At 40.8% G+C, this 27,578-nt stretch overlaps 2 protein-coding genes across 7 annotated transcripts in view; one reads left to right on the plus strand and one right to left on the minus strand.

Annotated features, from left to right (window-relative positions):
* The window catches only part of VEPH1 (ventricular zone expressed PH domain containing 1), a 277,419-nt gene that overhangs the window by 72,804 nt on the left and 177,037 nt on the right, over positions 1-27,578 (plus strand). For 5 of the 6 annotated variants that reach the window (XM_070792573.1, XM_070792568.1, XM_070792565.1 and 2 more), the window contains one exon: positions 3,210-3,384. In XM_070792573.1, the coding sequence (XP_070648674.1) occupies positions 3,210-3,384 (175 nt within the window). Of the gene's footprint in view, positions 1-3,209; positions 3,385-23,111; positions 23,864-27,578 lie in introns of those variants that run through there. The other variant, XM_070792579.1, reaches the window with a different exon arrangement.
* On the minus strand, positions 18,831-24,851 carry PTX3 (pentraxin 3). Its single transcript, XM_019960356.2, has 3 exons — positions 24,675-24,851; positions 23,860-24,264; positions 18,831-20,047 (listed from the first exon to the last, which is right to left on the minus strand). The coding sequence occupies exons 1-3, from the start codon at positions 24,802-24,804 to the stop codon at positions 19,434-19,436; spliced, it is 1,149 nt and encodes a 382-aa protein (XP_019815915.2). The 5' UTR covers positions 24,805-24,851; the 3' UTR covers positions 18,831-19,433.

Here is a 27,578-nt window from a genome sequence, read left to right on the forward strand (position 1 = left end):
CTCTGGGGAGCAGGTCAGTGGTAAAGAATCCACCGCCAATGCAGGAGACGCAGGTTTGATCCTTGGGTTGGGAAGGTCCCCTGGAGGAGAAAATAGCAACCCACTCCACTATTCTTGCTTGGAGAATTCCGTGGGCAAAGGAGCCGGAGCCTGGCGGGTGACAGTCCTTAGGGCTGCAAAGAGTCAAACATGACTGAGCATACATGCACACAAGGGAGCAGGCATAGAATATGATTATAATGGAGGAAATGGACAAATTAATTGACTCTCCTAACACCACATGTCTGAAGAGTGTGTCAACAAAAAGAGGATGCTCAGTATAGGGTTGTTATTTTGGCACATTTACCTAGTACTGTCAAAGGGGTGGCGCTAGTAGAAACTGAATCTGATAGACAAGAAAGTTCCAGTCACCAGAGATGGGGATTTGGCTATAGAGCAGGACCTGGCCTAGATGAAATGGCCCATAAGGTATTCCTTTGTTCTGATCAGCTCTTCTGCCCATGAGTGAACATTCTGGTTAGTAATCTGGCTCCTGATGTCTTGGTGATGTGAAAGGGCCTGACCTGGAAAGATTCACTGTGAGAGAGTAAACTGGCATACCTGATCATGCACCAGCCTTTTGGAAATCCCTCAGTGTGAGTTTCCCTCAGTGGATGCAAACAGTTCTGTAAGACCTACCCAAGCACACATGCAGACTTGTAATGCTGAAGGTCATGGAGCAGCCAGCCTCTCAGGGATCCCTCACAGCTCGTCACACACCAGGAATGGCCCAGTCTAATCAGGCCTAATCAAATTACCAGGAGGGGAGACACTCTTGATAAAGCCTGGTCCGAGAGAAGTCTGACTGCAGTCCCTGGTTCTGATAGTTAGATGATGTTAGGAACCCTCGGAAGAATAGGACAGAGACCTACTGAGTGGATCTGCTATATAAACACGTGATTTGTCACCAAGGAATTGGGTCAGAGATTCCATCATGACTCACTTCATGGTGGGACATCAGCTTAGGTTGTTAAATGCCTGTTTTTTTCTGCTCAAGAGTCAGACTGATTCTTGAATCTAAAAAATGGGTAGAACTACAAGAATGGATTAAGGATTTATCAAGTCTATTATATTTTTGTTTCTAGGAACTGGGAAGGAAAAAAAACTTATGCACAAGAGGCTTATTAGCTCATTTAGAAACATTTAGGGATAGAACTGGCCTCAGGCACAGACTGACACTTGGGCTCAAATGATGTCACCAGATTTCTCTTGTCTCAGATCCGTGTTGCCTCATATCTCATACAGATTCTCTGCTACTGAGGTCACAAAATGATAGCTACTCTTGATCCATTCCCAGCACTTTGAATACATCAGAAGAGAGAAAGAATCTCTTTCACAGGGCCCTTGAATAGCTCCCCCATTATAGTTGGGTAACTTGTCCATCCCTGAACTTACCACTTGGAAATATGATTCTCTGGTTGGTCAGTGCCTGAGTCATTTGACCACCCGTGAAACTAAGGGTATAATTGCCTTCATTAGAGAAGTACCTGGGAGGTGTCTGAGGAAGTCCTGCTGCTAAGGAGTATGTAACAGCTCACCTGCCCAATCAGCTAGCCCTGAAGATGGACGTCACTGGGAGGCCATCGCTGGCCTTGGTGACCCAAGTGAGAGGATGGGGGCCAGCAGGCCCTTTCCCACCCCTTCACCTTCCTTCCTCCCACCACATTGCATTCCCCATCACAACGATCACTATAGTTTTGCATTTTCTTCATTAGTTATTCAACTTCACAAATGTTGATTGAACACCTATCACAAACCTAGAATTGTAGGAGGTATTAGAAGGGGATAATCGATGGGTAGAAAGAAGCACTTTCCACATGAACAGTTAGAGAAAAACTACTTTTTTATTTCTAATATAATAATGTAAAGTCGAACACATTGTGCACTTGTGCAACTTTTGCTTTAGACTTAGCCTAAGGAGTGGGGTTGATTGTCAGAATAATTAATGGCAAGGAAGGCATACTATTCATTTGCAAGAAAACAATTTGTATTTTCCAAATATTATTCCCTGATTAGGTAATTGAGTGCTGATAGCACTATTTTATATGTAAGGACATCAATATTCTATTACAAAGTACATAAAAAAGAGAATTATTTCAGGATCCAGAATACCTTTAGTTTTTAGCCTTACATTCAGTTTAGTCTTATGTTCATTCATCTTTTTTCTTTTTAATTTCATTAGCTGAAACTTTAGATTTTAAGATGCAGTCAGGTAGCAACTTATTCAACATTCCTTGGATTTTTCTCAAGTATAAATCTGAGTTATTCCTCTCATCATTGATTTCTGATTATCCTAAGGATCAATTCCAAACTCCTTAGCATGGTGCCAGACCTTTCATAATCATACCCCTGTTTACCTTTCCAGTCCCCTCTTTCATCTTCTATCCCAGTTTTCCCAGCTGTACCCCATATCATCCATTCTGAACTATTTACAGTTCCCCAGATGCACAGGAGAAGGCAATGGCACCCCACTCCAGTACTCTTGCCTGGCAAACTTCCATGGAGCTTGGAAGGCTGCAGTCCATGGGGTCGCTGAGGGTCGGACACAACTGAGCGACTTTACTTTCACTTTTCATTTTCATGCATTGGAGAAGGAAATGGCAACCCACTCCAGTGTTCTTGCCTGGAGAATCCCAGGGACTCGGGAGCCTGGTGGGCTGCCGTCTATGGGGTCGCACAGAGTCAGACACGACTGAAGCGACTTAGCAGCAGCAGCAGATGCACAAGTTCTCCCATCTCTCTGCCTTCTCACACGCTTTTCCTTTGGTCTACTCTTTTCTTTTGTCTACTTTTTTCTACTCTTTTGTCTTGCTATTCCCCAGGCATCTGTTACTCATCCAGCAGGTCTCAGTGAAGATTCACCTTCTCCAGGAAGTCTTCCTTGACAATCTCTTGAGACTGGGCTAAGCTCCTTTTTTGCTTCCTTATTTCTCTCCACTTTCCTTACCATGACCTTCATTAGCCTATGCTATTAAGTGCCTATTTGCCTCTAAGTCTCTCTAACTAGAACAAGAGTTGCATGAATTCCCAAATACAAGGAAGATAAAGTGGGCCCTGTATTTTCACAGCTGTTCTCTGGGAGCTTAGTTCAATAAATATTTTTTGAATGAATGAATAAATGAATGAAGAACAAGCCACTTATTATTTGTTGATTTCTTGTATTTCCTCAGAATTACAACCGCCCCCCTGTGATGGCATTAGCCATCCCCATTGCAGTGAAATTCCTCCACAGAGGCAACAAGGAACTGTGCAGGAATATGTCCAACTACCTGTCCCTGGCTGCAATTACCAAGGCGGACCTCCTGGCTGATCACACCGAGGTTATAGTAAAGAGCATACTCCAAGGTATGGTGTAAAGGCTGAGCCTGGGGGTGTGTTTTAGGAGTCGTTTTAAAGTATTTTCATAAAACAGCTATGGTTTGTGGGAAGTGAGACTTAAGTATTGAGAGGTACATTGCATTCTCTGCTTTGCTGCTAGGTGTCTGGATTTAAGGTTACTTGAATTGGGTGAGTCTGGGTCTCTTCACCAGGCAGGTGAATTCTTTAAACTCCTTAGATGAGTTGTATGCCATTCCATTCTCCAGGGGATCTTCCTGACCCAGGGATTGAACCTGGGTCTCCTGCATTGCAGGCAGATTCTTTACCAGCTGAGCCACCAGGGAGGCCCTTCTTTGTGCTTCTTTCCAACTCTATGGGTCTCATTTGGAGATGGTGTTTTCTGTGCCTCTGGTCATCTTGTCCGACTACCAACTGTGCAGAACCTGTCTGTACTGAGTGGACTGTGTTCCACTGCTCTCAGTGGCAGATGGAAAAGCTCATCATCTGAAGTTTTCCAAAAGTATGAAATGCCAAATGAAATACACCAGAGAATGTGTAAAGACTTCTTAAATGTGAACATGATTTGGAACTGATTTGTAATTGTATTAAATACTATCATGGAGCATCAGATCAGGACATCTCTGTTAATGCTTTCATATTTGAATGAAAGAGATCAAGCTAGTCCAGTCAGAATATTCTCTTCTCTTGTGGCTTTTCCTTTGGTTTTAGATCTCTCAGAAACTTCTTTCTTTTGTGTGGTTTGGGATCAAAGAACAATATTTGGTATTATTTGATATGGACTCAAATATCCCCAGCCTCAAATGTCTGAAGTCCTTGAGTATCTTGGCCCAGCTTTGATTGCCACATGCCCCACATGCTCAAGTGGAGCATCAACTTTTTGGAAAGTGCTCTCACAGCAAGTATTTCTGAAAGTCCCCAGTATTCTCTTCTTGGTACAGCAGAGTGTGGTGATGTCCATGTGTACCACCCTGAGCCCACCAAACTCTGTGGCTATTACCATGAAGATCCCAGGAATGGACATGACCCCATTCTTCACTGCCTGGGATGGAAACCTCTGTCTCTTTGTACTGCTACTACCCCTGAAATTTCAGAAGCCACTAGTCCTCAGTCCACTGTGGTAGCATGGGCCAGGATGCAGGATGGGAAGAACACCTGTCTTTCTCCTTGGTGTTACGTTTTGGTGGAGAGCCAGAGAAAGGTTGCTTGGCTCCCAGCGTCAAAGTATGACACTGAGTTTTCAGTAAAATATGTTGTTCCATTTTATCTAAAATTCTTTCTCTCTCCCCTAGGCTCAACTATTCACCCAAGAGTCAGGCTCAGTTCAGTTCAGTCGCTCAGTCGTGTCCGACTCATTGCGACCCCATGAATCGCAGCACACCAGGCCTCTCTGTCCATCACCAACTCCTGGAGTTTACCCAACTTATGTCCATCGAGTTGGTGATGCCATCCAGCCATCATATCCTCTCTCATCCCCTTCTCCTCCTGCCCCCAATGCCTCCAGGCATCAGAGTCTTTTTCAATGAGTCAACTCTTCACATGAGGTGGCCAAAGTATTGAAGTTTCAGCCTCAGCATCAGTCCTTCCAATGAACACCCAGAACTGGTCTCCTTTAGAATGGACTGGTTGGATTCTCCTTGAATCCAAGGGATTCTCAAGACTCTTCTCTAAAACCACAGTTCAAAAGCATCAATTCTTTGGCGCTCAGCTTTCTTCACAGTCCAACTCTCACATCCATACATGACCACTGGAAAAACCATAGCCTTGACAAGACGGACCTTTGTTGGCAAAGTAATGTCTCTGCTTTTCAATAGGCTATCTAGGTTGGTCATAACTTTCCTTCCAAGGAGTAAGCGTCTTTTAATTTCATGGCTGCAGTCACCATCTGCAGTGATTTTGGAGCCCCCAAAAATAAAGTCTGATACTGTTTCCACTGTGTCCCCATCTATTTCCCATGAAGTGATGGGACCAGATGCCATGATCTTCGTTTTCTGAATGTTGAGCTTTAAGCCAACTTTTTCACTCTCCTCTTTCACTTTCATCAAGAAGCTTTTTAGTTCCTCTTCACTTTCTGCCATAAGGGTGGTGTCATCTGCATATCTGAGATTATTGAGATATCTCCTGGCATTCTTGATTCCAGCTTGTGCTTCTTCCAGCCCAGCGTTTCTCATGATGTACTCTGCATATAAGTTAAATAAGCAGGGTGACGATATACAGCCTTGACGAACTCCTTTTCCTATTTGGAACCAGTCTGTTGTTCCATGTCCAGTTCTAACTGTTGCTTCCTGACCTGCATATAGGTTTCTCAAGAGGCAGGTCAGGTGGTCTGGTATTCCCATTTCTTTCAGAATTTTCCACAGTTTATTGTGATCCACACAGTCAAAGGCTTTGGCATAGTCAATAAAGCAGAAATAGATGTTTTTCTGGAACTCTCTTGCTTTTTCCATGATCCAGCAGATGTTAGCAATTTGATCTCTGGTTCCTCTGCCTTTTCTACAACCAGCTTGAACATCAGGAAGTTCATGGTTCATGTATTGCTGAAGCCTGGCTTGGAGAATTTTGATCATTACTTTACTAGCGTGTGAGATGAGTGCAATTGTGTGGTGGTTTGAGCATTCTCTGGCATTGCCTTTCTTTGGGATTGGAATGAAAACTGACCTTTTCCAGTCCTGTGGCCACTGCTGAGTTTTTAAAATTTGCTGGCATATTGAGTGCAGCACTTTCACAGCATCATCTTTCAGGATTTGAAATAGCTCAACTGGAATTCCATCACCTCCACTAGCTTTGTTCGTAGTGATGCTTTCTAAGGCCCACTTGACTTCACATTCCAGGATGTCTGGCTCTAGGTGAGTGATCACAGCATTGTGCTTATCTGGGTCACAAAGATCTTTTTTGTACAGTCAGGCTAGTAACACATTAATCCTCCAGTTCTCAAAATACCTATGGCCCACCATGGACTAATGTACCAGACATTCCCAAGAAGAATTCTTAGTATCCACCCCTAGCCCCAGACATCTGACCAGCCAGCCTAGTGGTCTGCCAGATGCGTCTGCCTAAACCCCAGCCGTGACAGTGGAAATTTATCACTCTACCTGTACTCCCTTCTGAAGACTTATTGATATCACTAGTACATATTATTCACGTCTCATTTTCTTCAGCTACAAGAATGAATTGCTAATTTCTCTTTATACATGATCTTAAATTTGCTAGAAGTCCAGGAAGGCAATTATGCTTTTTTTATCACCTTGGCTACATATTTGGTACAGATTTTATAGGAATTACAAACACTTATACATGCCACACATTTTAAAATCATGGTAGTTAGACTTGCAAGTAACTGATTTATGATGGAAAAACATTAAATTGTCTCTCTGTAGCAGCCAAGAACTTAGCTCATGTATTTGTTTTTTTAATTTTTTTGAAATGCACTTTCAATGACAAAGAAATCTTTTGAAACACAAAATACACTTTCTGAGTTCACTGCAAGTATTTGAAATAAACAAATGATTTAGTTGATTTGATCCGGCACTATGCAAACCATCATAAAATAAATGATAATTTAACCTATGAAAGGTTGGGACTGAATATTTCAGGGTTAGTTTTTTAGGACTGATGTGTCTGTAAGATACTGCAGTCACTCACACAAACCTATCAGACTTTGAGTTGCGAAACAGAAGGGATCTTGGTGTCTTTGAATAGTAAGTTTCCTGCTTTGCAAATCTGTGTATGTATACCCTGCTAAACATTGACATTTCTTAGTTTTCTCCCCTTTAGATCTTCCTCCTTGATTTATATTATCCTAATCCTTATTCTCCCATTTTTATACTTATGCAGAAAATGCTAAAGTGTTAGTTGTTTGATTTGATCTGAGTTTTTATAAGACTGGAATTATAAAATTCAGTTACCCAGGAAGTGCCTGAATTCCTACCAATTGTCATCCATTCAGTGATAACAATAATAATTGTAATAGCAGTAATAACTACAGTGGCTAGAATTTATTTCATGCTCCCTTTATGCCAAATGCTGAACTAAGCATTTTATACCAATTAAGTCATTTAATTCCCACAAGAATTCTTTAACCAAAGTCCTATTATTATCCCACTTACCAATTAGTTATATTTTAAGTAACAGAAGCCCAAGTATAAATAGTTTGATGATGAAAAAGAGGAAGAGAAGGAGGAGGAGGAGTCCCTTATTGGCACGCATGACTAAAAAAAATGCATTAGTATATCAGACTTCCCATATGGCTTGATTCAGGACTCAAATGTGATCCCCAAAGTCATTACTCAGTTCTGCTTCCTGTGGATTGCTTTCACTTTCATGTTTCATGTAATGGACCTCTCTGTCTTCCACTCACATTATCATGAATACCAGTTAAGAAAAAAATTCCATATCTCTGTTTGACCTGACATGGGCCACATGCCCATTTCTGAACCAATCCATCTTTGTTGCAGGGGCATATCATACTTCAACTGGCTGGACTTGGGTCGTGAGCCACCCTCAGAGCAGGAGTTCATAATAAACTGCAGCAGAACCACATGGATGGGGAGTAGATAACCCCCAAGTCCACTGTTGCTAACAGTGTTGTAAATTAATGCTGGGCAAGCGACTGAACTAAACTGAACTGAAGCCTTATATTCCTGGATTGGGAAGATCCCTGGAGAAGGGCATGGCAACCCATTCCAATATTCTTGCCTAGAGAATCCCATGACAGAGGAGCCTGGTGGGCTACAGTCCATAGTATCACAAAGCATCAGACACAACTGAAGTGACTTAGCAGCAGCAAGCCTTATATAAATGTTTATCTTTATTCCTTTATACATCTTAAGAGATTCAGTTCATTGCTTTGGCATGCCAAGATCTAACTGATAATGATCCTTTCATTTCAATATATCTGCAATTCTTCCAAAGTTCTTGCTGTCTGTAAATTTTATGAACAGAACGATTCTACCTTCTTTTTAAAACACTATTGAAAAGGTACATCCAATGCAGCTAGTATTCTTGCCTGGAGAATTCCATGGACAGAAGAGCCTGGAGGTCCATGAGGTCTCAAAGAGTTGGACATGACTGTTAGTTGCCTAGTTGTGTCGAACTCTTTGTGACCCCATGGACGGTAGCCCACCAGGCTCCTCTGTCCATGGAATTCTCCAGGCAAGAATACTGGAGTGGGTAGGCGTTCCCTTCTCAAGGGCATCTTTCCAACCCAGGGATCGAACCAGGGTCTCCTGCTTTGCAGGCGATTCTTTACCATCTGAGCCACAAGGGAAGCCCAAATCAATCATAAGAGACTGTCAGATGGGCTTAAATATTTATCCCTGAAGGCTAGTTCCAAGCCAGTTTTTTGCTATTTCCCATTATTAATGATTGTATATAAGTTATACTGTTTACTTTTACATTAAATATAACTACGAATTCCTTTATTTAAATTCCTTAGATCTGTTTGTCTGTTTTGTGTTCTTTGAATTCTCCCAGTGAAAAAGAAATTGTAAAAGTCCTTCTTGGAGAGAGGATTAAAAGCATGACCAGAATGTTTTCTTTATTTGTGCTTGAGAGCTAAGGAGATAGAAAACCTGAATGTCCCTGTATCAAATAATTCTGTCAGCATTTTTAAGTCAGCCCACCAAAAAAAAAAAAAAAGAAGAAGAAGGCTACTACATTTAGTACTATATGCAAATTAGAACAAATTTGAAATAAGTGATTACAGTCTTATCTAAACTTTTTCATATAATTGAAAAAGAAGTACATTCTCCAACTAATTTTATAAGGCAGGCATGAAAGTGAAAGTCGCTCAGTCAGGTCCGACTTTTTTCGACCCCATGGACTGTACAGTCTGTGGAATTCTCCAGGCCAGGATACTGGAGTGGGTAGCCTTTCCCTTCTCCAGGGGATTTTCCCAACCCAGAGATCATACCCAGGTCTCTCGTATTGCAAGTAGATTATTTACCAGCCAAGCCACAAGGAAATAAGGCAGATTTAGCAGTGATATAAATACCAAAAGACAATATAGGAAAGAAAAATATAGACTCATCTTAGTTATGAACATAGATGCACATATCATAAATAAAAATTTTAGGAAAACAGTTCTAGCAATGCATAAAGAATTCTTAACATTCGTTGAGTTCTTGCTCTGTACCCGGTTTGGTTCAGTTCAGTCACTCAGTCATGTCCGACTCTGCAACCCCGTGGACTGCAGCACATGAGGCCTCCCTGTCCATCACCAACTCCCGGAGTTTACTCAAACTCGTGTCCATTGAGTCGGTGATGCCATCCAACTGTCTCATCTTCTGTCACCCCCTTCTCTTCCTGCCTTCAATCTTTCCCAACATCAGGGTCTTTCAAATGAGTCAGTTCTTTGCATCAGGTAGCCAAAGAATTGGAGCTTCAGCTTCAGCATCAGTCCTTCCAATGAATATTCAGGACTTATTTCCTTATTTCCTCTCACATCCATACATGACTACTGGAAAAACCATAGCCTTGACTAGATGGACCTTTGTTGGCAAAGTAATGTCTCTGGTTTTTAATATGCTGTCTAGATTGGTCATAGCATTACTTCCAAGGAGTAAGCATCTTTTAATTTCATGGCTGCAGTCACCATCTGCAGTGATTTTGAAATTAAAAAAAAAATAAAGTCTGTCATTGTTTCCACTGTTTCCCTACTTATTTGCCATGGAGTGATAGGACCGGATGCCGTGATCTTAGTTCTCTGAATGTTGAGTTTTAAGCCATCTTTTTCACTCTCCTCTTTTGCTTTCATCAAGAGGCTCTTCAGTTCTTCTTTGCTTTCTGCCATAAGAGTGATGTCATCTGCATATCTGAGGTTATTGATATTTTTCCCAGCAATCTTGATTGCAGCTTGTGCTTCATCTAGTCCAGCATTTCTCATGATGTACTCTGCATAGAAGTTAAATAAGCAGGGTGACAATATACAGCCTTGATGTACTCCTTTCCAAATTTGAAACCAGTCTGTTGTCCATTGTTCCATGTCCAGTTCTAACTGTTGCTTCTTGACCTGCATACAGGAGGCAGATCAGGTGGTCTGGTATTCCCATCTCTTGAATTTTCCAAAGTTTGTTGTGATCCATACAGTCAAAGGATGTAGAATAGTCAATAAAGCAGAAGTAGATGTTTTTCTGGAACTCTCTTGCTTTTTCATGATCCAACGGATGTTGGCAATTTGGTCTCTGGTTTCTCTGCCTTTTCTAAATCCAGCTTGAACATCTGGAATTTCATGATTTACATATTGTTGAAGCCTGGCTTGGAGAATTTTGAACATTACTAGTGTGTGAGATGAGTGCAATTGTGCAGTAATTTGAGCGTTCTTTGGTATTGCCTTTCTTTGGGATTGGAATGAAAACTGACCTTTTCCAGTCCTGTGGCCACTGCTGAGTTTTCCAAATTTGCTGGCATGTTGAGTGCAGCACTTTCACAGCATCATCTTTTAGAATTTGAAATAGCTCAACTGGAATTCCATCACCTCCACTAGCTTTGTTTGTAGTGGTGCTTTCTAAGACCCACTTGACTTCACATTCCAGGATGTCTGGCTCTAGGTGAGTGATCACACCATCGTGATTATCTGGGTCATGAAGATCTTTTTTGTACAGTTCTTCTGTGTATTCCTGCCACCTCTTCTTAATATCTTCTACTTCTGTTAGGTCCATACCATTTCTCTCCTTTATTGTGCCCATCTTTGCATGAAGTGTTCCCCCCTTGGTATCTCTGATTTTCTTGAAGAGGTCTCTAGTCTTTCTCATTCAATTGTTTTCCTCTATTTCTTTGCATTGATCACTGAGGAAGGCTTTCTTATCTCTCCTTGCTATTCTTTGGAACTTTGCATTCAAATGGGTATATCTTTCCTTTTCTCCTTTGCTTTTTGCTTCTCTTCTTTTCACAGCTATTTGTAAGCCCTCCTCAGACAACTGTTTTGCCTTTTTGCACTTCTTTTTCTTGGGAATGGTCTTGATCCCTGCCTCCTGTACAATGTCATGAACTTCCATCCATAGTTCTGTACATGGTACTAGTCTTTTAACATAATTCTCCTAACAGCTTATGAGGGAGGAACTATTGTGATCTTCACTTTATAAAAGTTAAATTATCCCAGGAGAATGCAACCTAAGCATTTTGGAGAGCTTTCTGACACTGATTAAGAGGATATAATATGGATATAATTATTATTATATATAATTAAGGTTATAGTTAAGAAATATATATATATAGGCTTCCCAGGTGGTGCTAAGGTGAAGAACCCACCTGCCAATGCAGGAGACATAAGGGACTCGGGTTCCATTCCTAGATTGGAAAGATCCCCTGGAGGAGGGCATGACAACCCACTCCAGTATTCTTGGCTGGAGAATCCCATGGTCAGAGGAACCTGATGGGCTACAGTCTATAGGGTTGCAAAGAGTCAGACATGACTGAAGTGACTTAACACACACACATATACACACACTCTCCTTTTGTAAAATTCCAAGTCTGTTTATGATAAAAAAAAAAAAAAAATACCTCTCAGCAAACTAGCAATAGAAGGAAATATCCTTAATCTAATAAAGGATATCTACAAAAACCTACAACTGAAATCATACTTAATGGGGAAATGTTGAATGCTTCCCCCACTGAATTAATAATAAGATAAGGATATCCCTTGGGTGATTATTAAAAACATGTTTTCTGCTTAAATCATATAAGGTAATTTAATATTTTATAATATCAGAACCTTTTCAGAGTGGAAGATTTGTTTTTCAAAAGTCATGAATAATTCTTAAAACTTGTTCTTTGCCATGTGAAGATGCTTTGTTAAACCTGTCCAGTGTTGGAATATGAAAGCACAATAAATGCTTAGTGCAGCATGAATTAGCATATCTTTCACCTAGGAAGCAGACAATATAATTGGTGACCCCTGAAATAAGGGTATCTCAACTGTAACAGATTATTTGAGAGCCTAGAGGGAAACCCTTCCCAAATTTTGATTTGGAAGTCTGTAAGGAAATGCATACCACTACTATCAAAACTAAAGGTGGGCAGTGGCGTCCTTGCCTCTGCATTTCTGAATCAGAGGTCGGAATAAGGAATTTTGGCTCTCTGTCCATATGTGTTTCACATAGTCCTCTGGCACTAATCAGAGATGACCTCAAACGATTTGAAACTTAAGTCGAAAGTCTTTGGAAAGAAATATACTCTTGTCTCAGCAAGAGTCCAAATTCCTTTCCGACTTCTTGGCAATAGCTTGGAAAAGACTGTCCAGTTAATTATGATAAATTCACCTTATTTCTTTCTCAATGTGAGACCAGATTCAAACCACTGATTGGTAAGCTGTCTCAGAAAAATGGAGATAGAAAATTGACCTCCCATTTACTGTAGCAGTAATAATATGTACCATATAGGGTGGGTGTGAGCCTTACATAGATAGAGCCATTATGCTTTGCCCAGTGCCTGGCACGCAGTTCATCAGTGGCTACCAAGATTCTTCTTTTTATTCCCATCATCATAATCATTATCATTGTTATTGTCATCACTGTCTGTCATATACCAGGCCCATATTAAAAAATTAAAGGCAAATTCATAATCATTTGTGGAGTTCTGTAATCTCTGGGGAGATGCTTAGCCATTAAAAATTCATGATGCAGTTATTTTTCAAGGAAAAGGTTTTAAGTTCACTGCATTACAGCTTGTTGAGGAAAAAACTGTATTAATCAAATATTGTAGAAAACAGGCTACTAAAGTAATTCTCATTAAGAATATTCAACCTGCACATTAATACATATAAGGAAATATTAAATTTTATGCTATAAAAATCAGTACAAATGTAGATCAAGAAATAGAGAAACATCTTGAATCAGAAAAGAATGTTTTCTGAATTGTTAACCAGGTCTTAGACCTGATGCATGTCAGAGTTTGCACCTTCCTGACTTCACCAGCAGATGTTGCTGTAAAGTAGAATAAAGCCTACACAGTTATGAACATCCATGGGCCAAGCTCTGAGAGTAACTTACCCACAATGGAAAGGAATCTTTGTTTGTTTGTATTTTTGTTCACTTATTTTCTGTTAAATCCACTGGGAACAACTTGGAAAAACATTTTTATGGTAACTATTTCATTTCAAAAATTATTTCAGGGTTTATAAAACATTTTTAGATACATTATCTCTCGTTATTTTATTTTTATTATACCCCTTCAGCAAGTTAGGCAAGTGCTGTTATCCCCAATTTCTTGGCTGACTTGAGACTCATAAAGATCAATTGGCAGGCCTACATCATCTAGTTAGTGAATGATAATGCTAGGATCTGAATGCTGTGTTCTTGACCCCAAGCCCAGGAAGCTTTCTTCTATACTCTGGATTTATAAAACAGAATACAAGGATCATCAATCTGAGTTTTCAAGTTCACTGAATCAAGGAATATATAAGTGAACACACACAATTACTTTGACCAAGATTTTTAACTTTTTGAGTGCTATTTCTTAGTGGCTACAATACAGCTCTAGAAACATTTGGCCTTAGTTAGCTTCTCAAAGAGCTTTCTAATATAAAATTTAACAAGAGATGAAATAAAAATCAATGATAATTTCTTCTTTGTTTGATAATCTGTTTATTTAGGTGAAGTTAATTGAGTATAATAAATACCTAGCTCTAAGATTCTGTAATGTATACTTAATAGTCAACTGTTCTGGATATATTTTAAGGAATTAATACTTGATTACAAGCCAACTCATGCATATCAAAGGAAACTGTAAACAAGGTAAAAAGACAACCCTCAGAATGGAAGAAAATAATTTCAAATGAAGCAACTGACAAAGGAGTAATCTCCAAAACATACAAGCAGCTCATGCAACTTGATATCAGAAAACAAGCCAGTCAAAAAATGTGCAGAGGACCTGAACAGACATTGCTTCAGAGAAGATACACAGATGGCCAAAAAACACATGAAGAGATGCTCAACATCACTACTTATTAGAGAAATGCAAATGGAAACCACAATGAGGTATCACCACACACCGGTCAGAATGGCCAGCATCAAAAAATCTACAAACAATAAATGCTAAAGAGGATATGGAGAAAAGGGAACCCTCTTGTACTGTTGGTGGGAATATAAACTGATACAGTCACTATGGAGAACGGTATGAAGATTCCTTTAAAAACTAGGAATAAAACTATCATATGATCTGGCAATTCCACTACTGGGCATATACCTGAGAAAACCATAATTCAAAAAGACACGTGTACCCTAATGCTCATTGCAGCACTATTTACAATAACCAGGACCTGGAAGCAACCTAGATGTCCACTGAGAGATGAATGGATAAAGAAGTTGTGGTACAAATTGTCCACAATATACAATATATGAAATATATGTTGTATAAAATGTTACCAAGCCATAAAAAGGAATGAATTTGAGTCAGTTCAAATGAGGTGGATGAACCTAGAGCATGTTATACAGAGTGAAGTAAGTCAGAGAAAAACAAAAATAGTATATTAATGCATATACTACTACTACTAAGTCACTTAAGTCGTGTCCGACTCTGTGTGACCCCATAGACGGCAGCCCACCAGGCTCCCCCGTCCCTGGGATTCTCCAGGCAAGAACACTGGAGTGGGTTGCCATTTCCTTCTCCAGTGCATGAAAGTGAAAAGTGAAAGTGAAGTCGCTCAGTTGTGTCCAACCCTCAACGACCCCATGGACTGCAGCCTTCCAGTCTCCTCCATCCATGGGATTTTCCAGCCAAGAGTACTGGAGTGGGGTGCCATTGCCTTCTCCTATTAATGTGTGTGTATATATATATATATATATATATATATATATATATATATGAAATCTAAAAGAATGGCATGGATGGTCTTATTTGCAGAGCAGGAGTAGAGATGCAGATGTGGAGGACTGTCTTGTGGAAACAGAGGGAAAGGAGACGGTGGGACAAACCTAGAGTAGCATTGATGTTCATACACTACTGTGTGTAAAATAAACAGCTAATGGGAGGCTGCTGGACAACACAGGGAGCCCAGTCTGCTGCTCTGTGATGACCTAGAGGGACGGGATGGGGGCTGGGATGGGAGGGAAGAGGTATATATACACTTATACCTGATTCTTATTGTTGTACAGCAGAAACCAATGCAACATTGTAAAGCAATTATCCTCCAGTTAAAAAAATTTTTTAAGCCGACTCACATTGCAACAGACAAGGAAAATATATCAACTCTATCCTGTAAGTTACTATCTTTGCAAAAATATTGCTCTACTGCTGTACATATGTATGTACTAGAGTGGCAGAATGGCAAACTGTGACAGTTTGCCTGGAACTGAAAGATTTCCTGGGACTCTCAGTACTAAAACTGGGTTGCTCCTAGGCAAACCAGGACAGTTGGTCACTCTAGCATACACACACAATGTTTTATATTTTGTAAGTGTAATGTTCAGTTCAGTTCAGTCGCTCAGTCATGTCCGACTCTTTTAATGTATTATGTATTAATTATACACATATTTTTCTTTGAATGACGTGCATGATTCTTTTACTGTGCTATAGTAAGATGCCCTCAGTAACCATCCTGGTGAGTGACTCTTTGCCAATGTGCTAGACTAAGCCAGCATGCTGATATTTCTTTTTAGATATTTTATCTCAGTTTCATGCATTTCTTACTTCCTCCTTTTCTTGACACTGTGTATTCTAAAATTCATTAAATACTATTAGTGTAAATAAAAAGTTAGCCAGCTTCCTGAAATTTGTAAAATGTATTTTGTACAGGTAGTCTATCAGTATTTTGAAGGAATAAAGTGCTTGGTCTTCTTTATTAAAAAGAAAAATTGCTCCACTGGATCAGGATTAGATTAAGTGATCAACCAATAGTGGACTGAAGAAGATAAAAGTATATGTGTATTTTTTTTTTTTTTTTTTTGTACCAGAAGTACAGGGACAGGCAGCCTAGGGCTGTCAAGACAGGATCATAATATTAAAGACCTAAGCTTATTCTATATTGTTGTGCTAAATCTAAGATGTTTGCTGAAATTCTAGCCATTTCTACCATATTCTAATCAATCAATTCCCTTTAATAGAGGAAGAGATAGGGAATCACATTCAGTATTTCACCATCAGCCAGAATTTAGTCATTTGACCACGTCTAGTTTTGCACTTGATATTGGAAAATTAAAACTTTACTCCAAGTGGCCATACATACCATTAAAAAATCAGAATTCTGTTTCTTAGGTAAAAGAGGGAAAATAGATAGAGGGAACAATTGGAAGTCTTTAAAATACTTACTCAGATTGAGTGTAGATGAAATTTCTACTTTTGTAACCCAGTGGTTGCTTATTTTTTTCCAGTTTGTTTCTTCTCTGCCTTCAACATGTTATTCCTGTTAAAAATTTTAAAGTTCCCTTACATTTAACTTAACAGCATATGAGTTTGCATACCTCTTGGCCGGCATCATTTAGGGTCTCTTTCCAATGTGGAAAGGAATTGCAAGCATGCCTAACTCTCTGCTGAAGGCTTGGTCAAGTATTGCCTCCTCTAACATTTGGAATCATATAGACAGTGGCTAATCAGGGACTTGCATATGACCATTGTGCCTGAAATCTTGAAATATGTAGTCTCCAAGGCTCTGAGACTGACTTGTGACCACAAACTTGGGAATGATTTTCTTTGAGACATTTCAGCTTGGTTTTGTGAGTCTCACAAGAAGTGTGAAGCTATGCAAATACCTTGAATATCTTCAAAGATTCCTGCTGCTGCTACTGCTGCTAAGTCGCTTCAGTCGTGTCCGACTCTGTGCGACCCCAGAGACGGCAGCCCACCAGGCTCCCCTGTCCCTGGGATTCTCCAGGCAAGGACACTGGAGTGGGTTGCCATTTCCTTCTCCAATGCATGAAAGTGAATAGTGAAAGTGAAGTCGCTCAGTCGTGTCCGACTCTTAGCGACCCCGTGGACTGCAGCCCACCAGGCTCCTCCGTCCATGGGATTTTCCAGGCAAGAGTACTGGAGTGGGGTGCCATTACCTTCTCCGCAAAGATTCCTAGATTTATAGAATTTCACTGCTAAAAGATACTACATGTTCAACCCCCTCCTTTTACTGAGAAATTCCAGAGTTAAGTAGCCTAAGGTCTAGGCTGTTTTAGTTTCTAAGTCATGTCCAACTCTTTTGCAACCCCATAGACTATATAGCCCACCACACTGCTCTGTCCACGGGATTTCCCAGGCATGAATACTGGAGTGGGTTGCCATTCTGCAGGGGATCGTCTTCTGCATTGGCAGGCAGATTCCTTACCACTGAGCCCCCAGAGAAGCCCAAGGACCAGGCTAGTTCATTACAAAATGTGGTTTGCTAATTACTATTGGTTCTCTTCTCCAAACCTCATGAACAGGAGATGACTTGTGGCTGTTCAGGCCCTATCTTTAGGCAGACACATCATCACCATGGTTCTACTACATTTCCTACTGATGTTCAGAAATGGCTTTGAGATGTTGCACTATCAGCCCTTGCATGGCCTCCACAGGAGGAGAACATTAGTGTGGTAGGGAGTTACATCCCCATCTACAGGATGACGGGCCTTGACTGTCCTCTCCTTTATGCATAAGTAAGAGAATGGGATATGTGTTAAGGGCAGAAGTCATTGTTTCTTTTCCACATTTTTAGATCTCCCTTATAATAGTCCTGTGCATCCCAGGTGGCTCAGTGGTAAAGAATCCACCTGCCAATGCAGGAAACTCGGGTTCAGTCCCTGAGTGGGGAAGATCCCTTGGAGAAGGAAGTAGCAGTCTATTCCAGTATTCTTGCCTGGGAAATCTCATGGACAGAGAAGCCTGGTGGGCTACAGTCACTGGGGTCACCAAAGAGTCAGTCAAGCTTAGTGACTAAATAACAACCCCAATAAGAATCCTCAGTCATCTCTTGCAGGCATCATGTGAATCTGAGAATTTTGATAATTCATACTTTCTTTCCATGTATACATGGGACAGAAAGTTGTGTATGTTCACAGCATTATCAAGTTGGAAGGGATCATTTCTTCAATTCCTTGATTTCTCAGCTGAGAAAACTAAAACCCAGAGAGATGAATTGACTTAGCTATGATCATCTTTCTTGCTTATGACTTATAGAAAGCCAATGCTTAAAACAATTCTATAGTTTGTTTCTAACAATATTGTTGTTGTTTTGTTGTGTCCAATTCTTTTGTGACCCCCATGAACTGTAGCCCGCCAGGCTCCTCAGTCCATGGGATTTCCCAGGCAAGAGTATTGGAGTGGGTTGCCATTTCCTTCCCCAGGGGATCTTCCAACCCAGGAATCAAACCCAAGTCTCCTGCACTGCAGGCATATTCTTTACCACTGAGCCACCGGGGAAGCACCTCTAACAATACTAACCATTACTATTCACATAGTAGGTTAGCATCTGAAAACTAGTGTTTGCTTTAGATAAAAAAATGAGAAGTGTGGATTTGCTTCCAGACATTTTAAATATATACTTAGATGACATGGACTAGTTTTATAAAATATTTTATTTACAGTAAAGCTTTACAAAAATAGTCTTAATAAAATTAATACAAAACCATTTTACAATATAACTTATATAACTATCTCCTCAAAAAAATGACATTTGATTATAACACATAAACTACATTTGTATTTGTTAAGTCACATTGTAGTATAAATATGTTTTATCATCATTTTTTCATAATAAGGCCTATACCAATGAACAATGGACAACAAATTTTATTATTCTTCCAATGTAAAATTCATCTCTGGCCAAAATGAAATTAACCAAAGAAAAGTAAAACAATTGTCCTTCTGTTCATTCATACAGTCCTTTTTAATTATTGGAGAGTTTATCTGACAAAGACATAGCATTAATCTGAAAGCACCATGGCATAAAATCTAGTAACAATATCCCCAAAAGCCTTCTCCAGTCTCCCTTTCAACTGTTTACTCAGTATTTTGCCAAGATAAATAAAGATTGATCTCAACTCTCTCCTTCATTAATCTCAAGTGTTCTTAATATGCATTCAGGTTTTTAGACCTTCCCAACTGGCATATGTTTAAGATGCGAGTTTATTTCTTTGGCTTCAAGTAGAGTTTCACAGCCCTTAATAAACATACTGTGCTCCTCCGTGGGGCTGAATCTCTGTGACTCCCCACCCAACCACATTGCCCCGGATGTGACAGGACTCTGCTCCTCCGGCCTCTCTTATCTCTTCGTTACTGAGAACACCCTCCCAGATATTGAAGCCTGTGAGTCTGCCAGAGAAGGCTAATGTTTCATCAAAGCCACCACCCACGCAGCAGCCGTTCTTTTCTTGCCCAATCTGCAGGATTCCCCCCTCAGGAACAACATGACCTGTGGCCATATCAACAGCAGTGGCCACCGAGTCACCATTTACCCACAAGGCCATGTGCCCTTTCTTTGAATCCCAGGTGCTGCACAGATGGGTCCACGTTCCTAGGGAAATCACAGCATCAGCGACCAGTCTGTTTTCCTCTCCACCCACCACAAGCATTATGGACCGATAGCTGAGGTACAGCTGGATCTCATATGGATTCCTCTTTGTGCCATAAGAAAACAGGACTGTTTTGTTTAATACTTCTGTGGCTTTGACCCAAATGCAGGCACTGAAAGTCTCGAGTTTCATTGGTGTCACCGGATGCACGCTTGCAAAAATCTTCTTGGAACGCATGGGGAATAAAATGGCTGTTTCACAACCTAGAGTGGCAAGAAAGTAAGAATATGAGAGAAAATACAAATTCATTTTGAAATGATTCTGGCAGTTAGGTATTTTAGGATGGGCCTTTTAATGACTACAACTGAAAACTACATGCAGCAATATGTTATGACTTGAGGGGCCCAAGTGTAATCTCTATAGTACAAAGAAAACAGGAATAAGGAAATCCAACTGTCTCATTAAGGGAAGCATTTAAATGGAAAAGAAGGCACACAGAGAAATAGTGAAACTGGTTTGAACTTGGGTACTTGGCCACCTGATGCTAAGCCCTGACTCACTGGAAAAGACCCTGATGCTGGGAAAGGTTGAGGACAGAGGGTGAAGGGAGTGACAGTGGATGAGATGGTTGGATGGCATCATTGACTCAATGGACATGAGTTTGAGCAAACTCTGGGAGACAATGAATGACAGGGAAGTCCAGTGTGCTGCAGTCCATGGGGTCGCAAAGAGATGGACATGACTTAGCAGCTGAACAACAACAACAATTCTGGCTGCAGGAGCCATAACCCTAACCAGCACACTGCACTGCCTCTTAGTGGTAGAAGAACCTCTGGATTTGGCTAAAAGAACTGGAATTCAGTTTGTTTTACTACTAGCAAGCTGTATAGCTTTTGATGAGCCCTACAGTCTCTCCAGGCTTAACAGTTATCTGTCAAAGGCTCTTCCCTTCTCCTTCTAAATTCTGCAAGTCTGTAAGCAACAAGTATGTAACATTTGAGAAGAACTTTGTAGACCAAGAGTGAGAAAAGTTGGTCAGTCATGTCCACTCTTTGTGATCCCATGGACTGTAGCCTACCAGGCTCCTCCATTCACGGAATTTTCCAGGCAAGAGTAGTGGAGTGGGTTGTCATTTCCTTCTCCAGGAGATCTTCCCAACCCAGGGATCGAACCCAGGTCTCCCACATTGCAAGCAAACACTTTACCCTCTGAGCCACCAGGGAATACTTTGTAGACCAAAGATATGCTTAAAAATTCTTTGTCCAAATGCTTACAAGTACTATGTAAGCCCTAACAGAAAATCTTTAAGGAAGAGTGAATTCTTCCAAGGGGCCGGATGGAGGACATATTTCCACTAATACACACTTAGAAGCAGACTTTCAAACTTGAGGGGTGGGAGCTCCCACCTCTGTCCATCTCCAGGTCACATGGCCTGTAAGGGAGCTAAAGATGCTGAAGTGAAGACCTTTCAAGTGTCTCTGGGAAATAATATGCTAAAAGCTTTAATAAGTGAGCTCTGCCTTGTGCTGAACTCAAATATATACATATAAAAGACCAATGAAAGAATTTTTTAAAAATCTAAGTTAGGGCTTGGAAAAGGAAATGGCAACCCAGTCCAATATATTCTTGCCCGGAAAATCTCATGGACAGAGAAGGCTGGTGGTCTACAGTCCATGGGGTCACAAAAGAGTTGGACATGACTTAGCGACTAAACAACAACAAAAATTAGAGCTAAGTATTCACTTTATAACAACCTTTTAAGGAAGATTTACCATAAGATAGCTTTAAAAAGCAAATTCCCAGAGCATTTGAAGACTAAGGGGTAAATAAGACTTGCAGGAACCAAATGTCCATTTGAAGTGTGGTAAACTAAGTTAACCGTCTACAAGTGGCTGAAAGGTGGGCTCCAACCCAGAAAAATTAAGCAGATGGACCTTATCCTTTTGAAATAGTCAAAGAAGATATTGAGGTTCAGAAAATCCTATAAAAGTAACCATCACACTAAAGCACAAAATTGGTCCTGCCATACTTTGGTATTAACTTTTTCCCTGAATAATTTGAATTTCTAAAGATTTTTTAAAATCAATTTTTAATGAGGCTTGATTCTTTTTGAAAATGAGATTGGTAGATGCATACTTTTCTAGCTGTTATTTAAATCCAACAAAGATCATGGAACAAAAGATCACCATATGCTTGGGCATTTTAGATATTGTCTAATGTTTCAGTAAAATAGTGTTCAGAGAGAGCGCCTACTGCAATCTAATTAACTGATTTCCTGTTTAAATCAGCCCTGTCAGTCAGGATTGCATTCCAAAGCCTTCCTTGATTGCCTCTCAGAGACCCAGCTTCCCCTCTAGGCTGCATTGGTTATGTAAGTTCAATGAGTAGAACTGCATGTTGGCAAGTTTTTTCTGTGGCTTCTTTTGGGGGTCGGTGATTGAGACCCTTGATATGTCTTTAAAATGTCAGAAACTCTCGCATGAAATGGCTTTTAACTAATAGGTTTTTTCTGATTATATTATCAAAGACCAAACAAAATTAAAACCAGGTTCTTAAGAGGCTGACAACTGAATGATTAGGAATCCCTTAGGAGCCAAGCTGGCAGGAAACCAAGAGAGGAAAAATCAAAGCCTGTGGGTAAATATATGAATGGATGTAATAAGAATTAACACTTTTGAATTCAGAAATGCATCCTTCTTCTGCTCTAACTGGTATGCAGAGGTGGAGGTGAAAGTTAGCATAACTCTTCAGTTTTCCCAGTACATGATATGTGCAGTGATTTTACATGGTTTGCAAAAGACAAGAAATTTAATCCATTAAAACTGCCAGAGAATTATAGTTTGTCCTGTCACTTATACTAAGGATCTATTGTATGTTTATTTTATGATTTCCCCCCCTCTAAAGCCCTACTTTAAAAAACATGCTCTGTACTGATAAACAGTCCTCAATTATTTAGGAAAGACTGGTATTTTGGTATCATATCTGCAATTTTAAATGAAAAATGCTCTCACATATGCTTGATTCTACCTCCTACCCCATATAGTAAGAGTTGCTTTATTGGACATAAAAGGTGTAATTGTTTTCTGTTCATAAGTTGCTTATGAACAGGGAAAAGTGTATGTTATATTTTCTTACCTAGAACATGGGTTTTCTAATATAACCCACAAATGATTGTTATAGCACCATTTCTTAGAAATTCTGACTTTTTATAAAGGAGTGTTATTTGCTCCAAATCTTCTCTATATTTCCTTAAGGCATCTTTAAAATGTATTGTTTCGGGCCCACATATGTTTGGAAGTTCACTAGTATCACCTGGGACTTTGACAGGTTGCATCTGGTTTGAACTGCCTCTCTTCTGTTTCACCCTGATCCTCCACATCCCTGGAGGTACTGCCTGGATGCCAACTAGCTCCTACATCTGACTGTTCCACTGTGGATCCCTCAGCTGCTGGTTTATTCCAAACTTCACACCCTTGGAGCTCACTCTGGAGCTCATTTCACAGACCCTGGGGGCTCAGGGCAGGGGGCCTTGGGAGATCAGATTCAACCTCGAGTCTCTTGTTTGGAACTGGTAGGGAGAAGGGGCCAGCCCAGGGACTGGAAAACGTTCCTTAAAATTAGGCTGGGTCCTGAAATAGCGCGGGGAACCAGAGCTCCCTTAAAGACAGAGGCAGGCTAAAATTAGAAGAAGTGGAAATCCCTAACGGAGGGAAGCTGGACATTGAGAGCAGTCACTCTTATAACTGGCCAATAGAGTTTCTCTAACGCCTGGTCCGATCAAGTGTCAGTCTGGAGGCCCTTGAGGTCTATTTCAAGACTGTGATGGTTACCTACACAGCTATCTTCTGGGTTCCTCACAACTGAAGACTGACTACTTTTGAAAGCAATTTTCCCGCCTTTTATGATGTATCTGAGCTCTGTGACCCGCGCATGCTGAAACAGAAGGGTGTGAGCCAGTGTGTTTCCTCACACTAAAGCCTCCCCTTAGAGGCTTGGTTGGCTTACTCGGTTTCCCGCAACTCGCGCTTTGAAAACGAAGCCGCGCAGGGATCCCCACCAGTCCCCGCGTCCTTACCTGCCGGCAGCCAGCGGCTGGCTGCCCAGCCCTGCACAGCTCGGAGATCGGCCCGCGTCCGCCGCAGCTCCTCCAGCACCGCGCCCAGGGCCCGCCCCGCCTCCTCCTGCGGTCGCAGCGCCCCAGCATCTTCCAGGCGCGCCAGCCGGCGGCCAGCATCGCGGCTCGCCTGCAGCAGGTCGTCCAGCGCCCGGGCCAGCCTGGTCTCGGAGGGGGCCTCCGGCCCGCACAGCTTCTGCAGGCTTCCCTCCAGCCGGCCCAGCTCGGCCTGCAGCTTCTGCAGCTCGCCCCGGAGCATGACGTCGGTGGCCTGCAGCAGCATGCCCTCCCGCATCTGCGAGTTCTCCAGCATGGTGAAGAGCTTGTCCCACTCGGAGTTCTCACGACTGCAGTCGCACGGCGTGGCTAGAGCGGGGAACATACACGCGTTACAGACCTGAACCTCCCTCGGGTGTTCTTTGTGAAATGCCGACCTCCCTCGAGGTCGCCAAGTGACAGCCCGTCCCCAGTACCCCCTTCCCTTTAAGGAAACCTGCAAAAACCTTGCAAGTTTATAAGTTGAACTCGATGAAATTGCCGTTCATGGAGCTCAAAACAGGCGAATACCGGCGATTTCATACAATCCGACCCATTACGTATCTGAGAGAAGTAACTTTATGAAACCTCCTTTCCTGACATGCTTTTCTCTTTTGCAAAACTCTTTTTTCGTTGTTGTTGTTTATTGCATTGGCAACAAAATATATGTATAATACTTAGACCTAAGGAGGTAGATATGTAGTTAAGGGTTAGCAGAGAAACAGTAAAAATGAACTTACGGTCCTCAGTGGGATGGAGTCCATTGTCTATTTCGTTGTCCAAATTCACATACATGAGCTCATAATCATCTGAGTTCTCCGCCGACACTGCAGACCAGAGCGCACAAAACAGAATCACAGAGATATGCATTGCTGGAGAGACGACGTTCTTCCCACCGCTGTCGGGAGGGGACGAGGCAAGAGGCTCTCAAAGTGCAGAAGGAGCGGAGGAGAGTGCGAGTGAGAGGCAGGAGCTGAGAGCCCTTAATAAATGCTGGGGAAAGTCTGAATGGGGATGAATGAGTAATGCCAGTGGCACTGCCTTAACGGGAGTTCCCCAGATTTGGGGGGGAGGGCTGGGGGAAAGGAGGGTGAAGGAGATGTGGGGGACGTTGCACAATAGTAAACCACAAAGGTTTACAGTACAGTCAGATTAACCGGAGGAGGGTTAGAGGGGAAGGAAGGGGGAAGACAGGGCTAGGACTGTCTCCCCCTGGGGATTAGTTGTTGTAACTTGAATTGGTAGTACTGAAGGATGAGAGGGAGAGGAGAGGGATTAGGGGAATAGAGATTTAGGGAATAGATTCAGCAGACGTAGAGGTGTGAAAGCAAGAGCATCATCCCAGCATTTTGTGTGTGCTCTCATTATTTCACAACCCTTTACTCATAGAAAACATTTTTTCACTTTTTCTTTGTGCAGTTTTACAGGTCTAAGATGTGAAAGTTACTTTCTGATTTCAAGATAAACCAACACAGTAAGAATTTGTATGCTTCTAGAAGCCAAATCCATTCCAAGGAATTCCATCTTTAATCCTTCTGGAGTTACAACTATACTTTTATAAACATACTTTTTAATGAGAAGCACAGCAAAACTAATAAACCTAAAATAAGGAGGAGTTGGGGGAAAGGAATAAACTGATTTTTAGGGTGTTTCTTTTCATAATCTATTGTGTGGGTATCTTATTTCACTAGCCTCAGAGTCAAAGATTATGTTTTTAAAGTAAATTTAGGGATTCCTGCTTCTGCCAGTATATGGAGATCTATATAAGTTGAAAATTCTGCTGAAAAAAAAAACCCTAGAAATGTGTTTACATTTGAATAATAATTAAAAACTTTAAATGTACAAATAAGTTCCCCATAAAGTAAGGACAATATCCAGAGGCCAAGTGTGCTAAGTCGCTTCAGTCATGTCCAACTCTTTGTGACCTTATAGACTGCAGCCCCGCTAGTCTCCTCTGTCCATGGAATTTCCCAGGCAAGAATACTGGAGTGAGTTGCCATGCCTTTCTCCAGGAGATCTTCCTGACCAAGGGATTGAACCCACATTTCTTATGTCTCTTTCATTGGCAGGCTGGTTCTTTACCACCAATGCCACCTACCCAAAGAGAGGGAACCAAAAACTGGTCAGTGAGCCCATGAGCTGAATCTAGAGCCCCCCTACACACACACACACACACACACACACACACACACACACACACACACACACATCAGGGGAGGTGAAGGGGGAAGAGATGTTTCAGTTCTGTGTTAACCAAGTGTTAAGGGCCACAAGGCTTAGGTCAGGGTGAGGAGTTAACTGACTAGATTTCAATAGATATAGCCCCAGTCCTTACCCTAGCACAGAAATGAGAAGTAAGCCTGTCTCTCTTTGACTGAACTCTACAAGGTCCCTAAGAGTTTGTGACTTTGGTCCTGCCCTTATACATGTTCGAGACACAAATGTGTACTATCTGCTACAGTAAAAATAAATTCATAATAAAAAATATTTAAATGTAGGAGGAAACAATCTACCATAAATGAGAACCAGCAGAAACCAAAAGGCATTGGACACCCCTCCCTCAAGAATTTCATTTATTTAAAATATCAGCTAGAAACTGGAAAATAAGTGTGTTTAAAATGATTTAAGATCTGCAAGAAAGAATTGGAAACCTGAAAAAAGAAAAAGACAGTGTCAAAAGAAGAAGAATAGGCCTATTACTTAAAGAATCAAATATAACCTTGAGTTAAAAAATTAATTGAAATTTTTAAGAAATTAAAGGAATGGCAAAGCTGAAGAGAGTATTAAGGAACTGGAAGAAAGATCTAAGAAAATAAATCTAAAGTCCTTTCATTGTTCAGGGTAGCAAAATTAATTTTTCTTTGTTCAAGTATGTTTATCTTTCAAAGGACAGCCACCAAAACCAAGAGGAAATAAAATGACCAAATAGAAGGAATAGAGTGAATTAAAAAAATTTTTTTGAGCTGTTCAGTAGGAAGTAGTAAAGAAGGGAAGAAAAGCATAGACAAAGCAAGATAAATAAAAAGCACATGTGGCAGTGGTTTAGTTGCTAAGTCACGTTAGACTCTTGCAACCCCACGGACTGTAGTGCACCAGGTTTCTCTGCCCATGGGATTCTCCAGGCAGGAATACTGATTGCCCTTTCTTTCTCCAAAAAGCACCTGTAATGTAAAAATAAATCCAAATATACCTAATACTATAAATACTAATCACTAAATATTAATGAAACAAACATTCCAGTTAAGAGACAAAAGTTGTCAGGAATATTTTTAAAGTCCAGTTCTACGTCACTTATAAGATCACACATAAAACACAAGAATCTAGAAACCTTGAAAGCAAAATATTTAAAGGTGGTGAGAGAATAGACCAAACAAGGGCTATTCAGAAAAGCTAGCATAGCTGCACTAATATTAGTCAAAAATAGACTTTAAGGCAAAGAGAATAATGAAATTATGATGAAATAAATAATTTGCCAGGAAGATACCTCAGAACTATCTAGTAACATCGTTTCAAAAAAATACGCCAATATTGACAGACTTATAAGGAAAAATTGGTAAACCCACAGTCATAAAGGCAGATTTTCACATACTTCTTGCAATTGATAAATCCATTTCTGTCACAACTGATGATTAAAATGCTAAAAA

The sequence above is a fragment of the Bos indicus genome, chromosome 1 (genome assembly GCF_029378745.1).
Source record: "Bos indicus isolate NIAB-ARS_2022 breed Sahiwal x Tharparkar chromosome 1, NIAB-ARS_B.indTharparkar_mat_pri_1.0, whole genome shotgun sequence".
Lineage (NCBI taxonomy): Eukaryota > Metazoa > Chordata > Mammalia > Artiodactyla > Bovidae > Bos > Bos indicus.

Excerpts from the sequence above, each read along its gene's own strand:
- PTX3 (XM_019960356.2), bottom strand. The coding sequence starts at position 24,804 with ATGCATATCTCTGTGATTCTGTTTTGTGCGCTCTGGTCTGCAGTGTCG. Across the intron at positions 24,265-24,674 it reads ACTCCATCCCACTGAGGACC|CCACGCCGTGCGACTGCAGT; the intron begins GTAAGTTCATTT and ends TCCCCGCTCTAG. Across the intron at positions 20,048-23,859 it reads CAGCCGCTGGCTGCCGGCAG|GTTGTGAAACAGCCATTTTA; the intron begins GTAAGGACGCGG and ends TTGCCACTCTAG.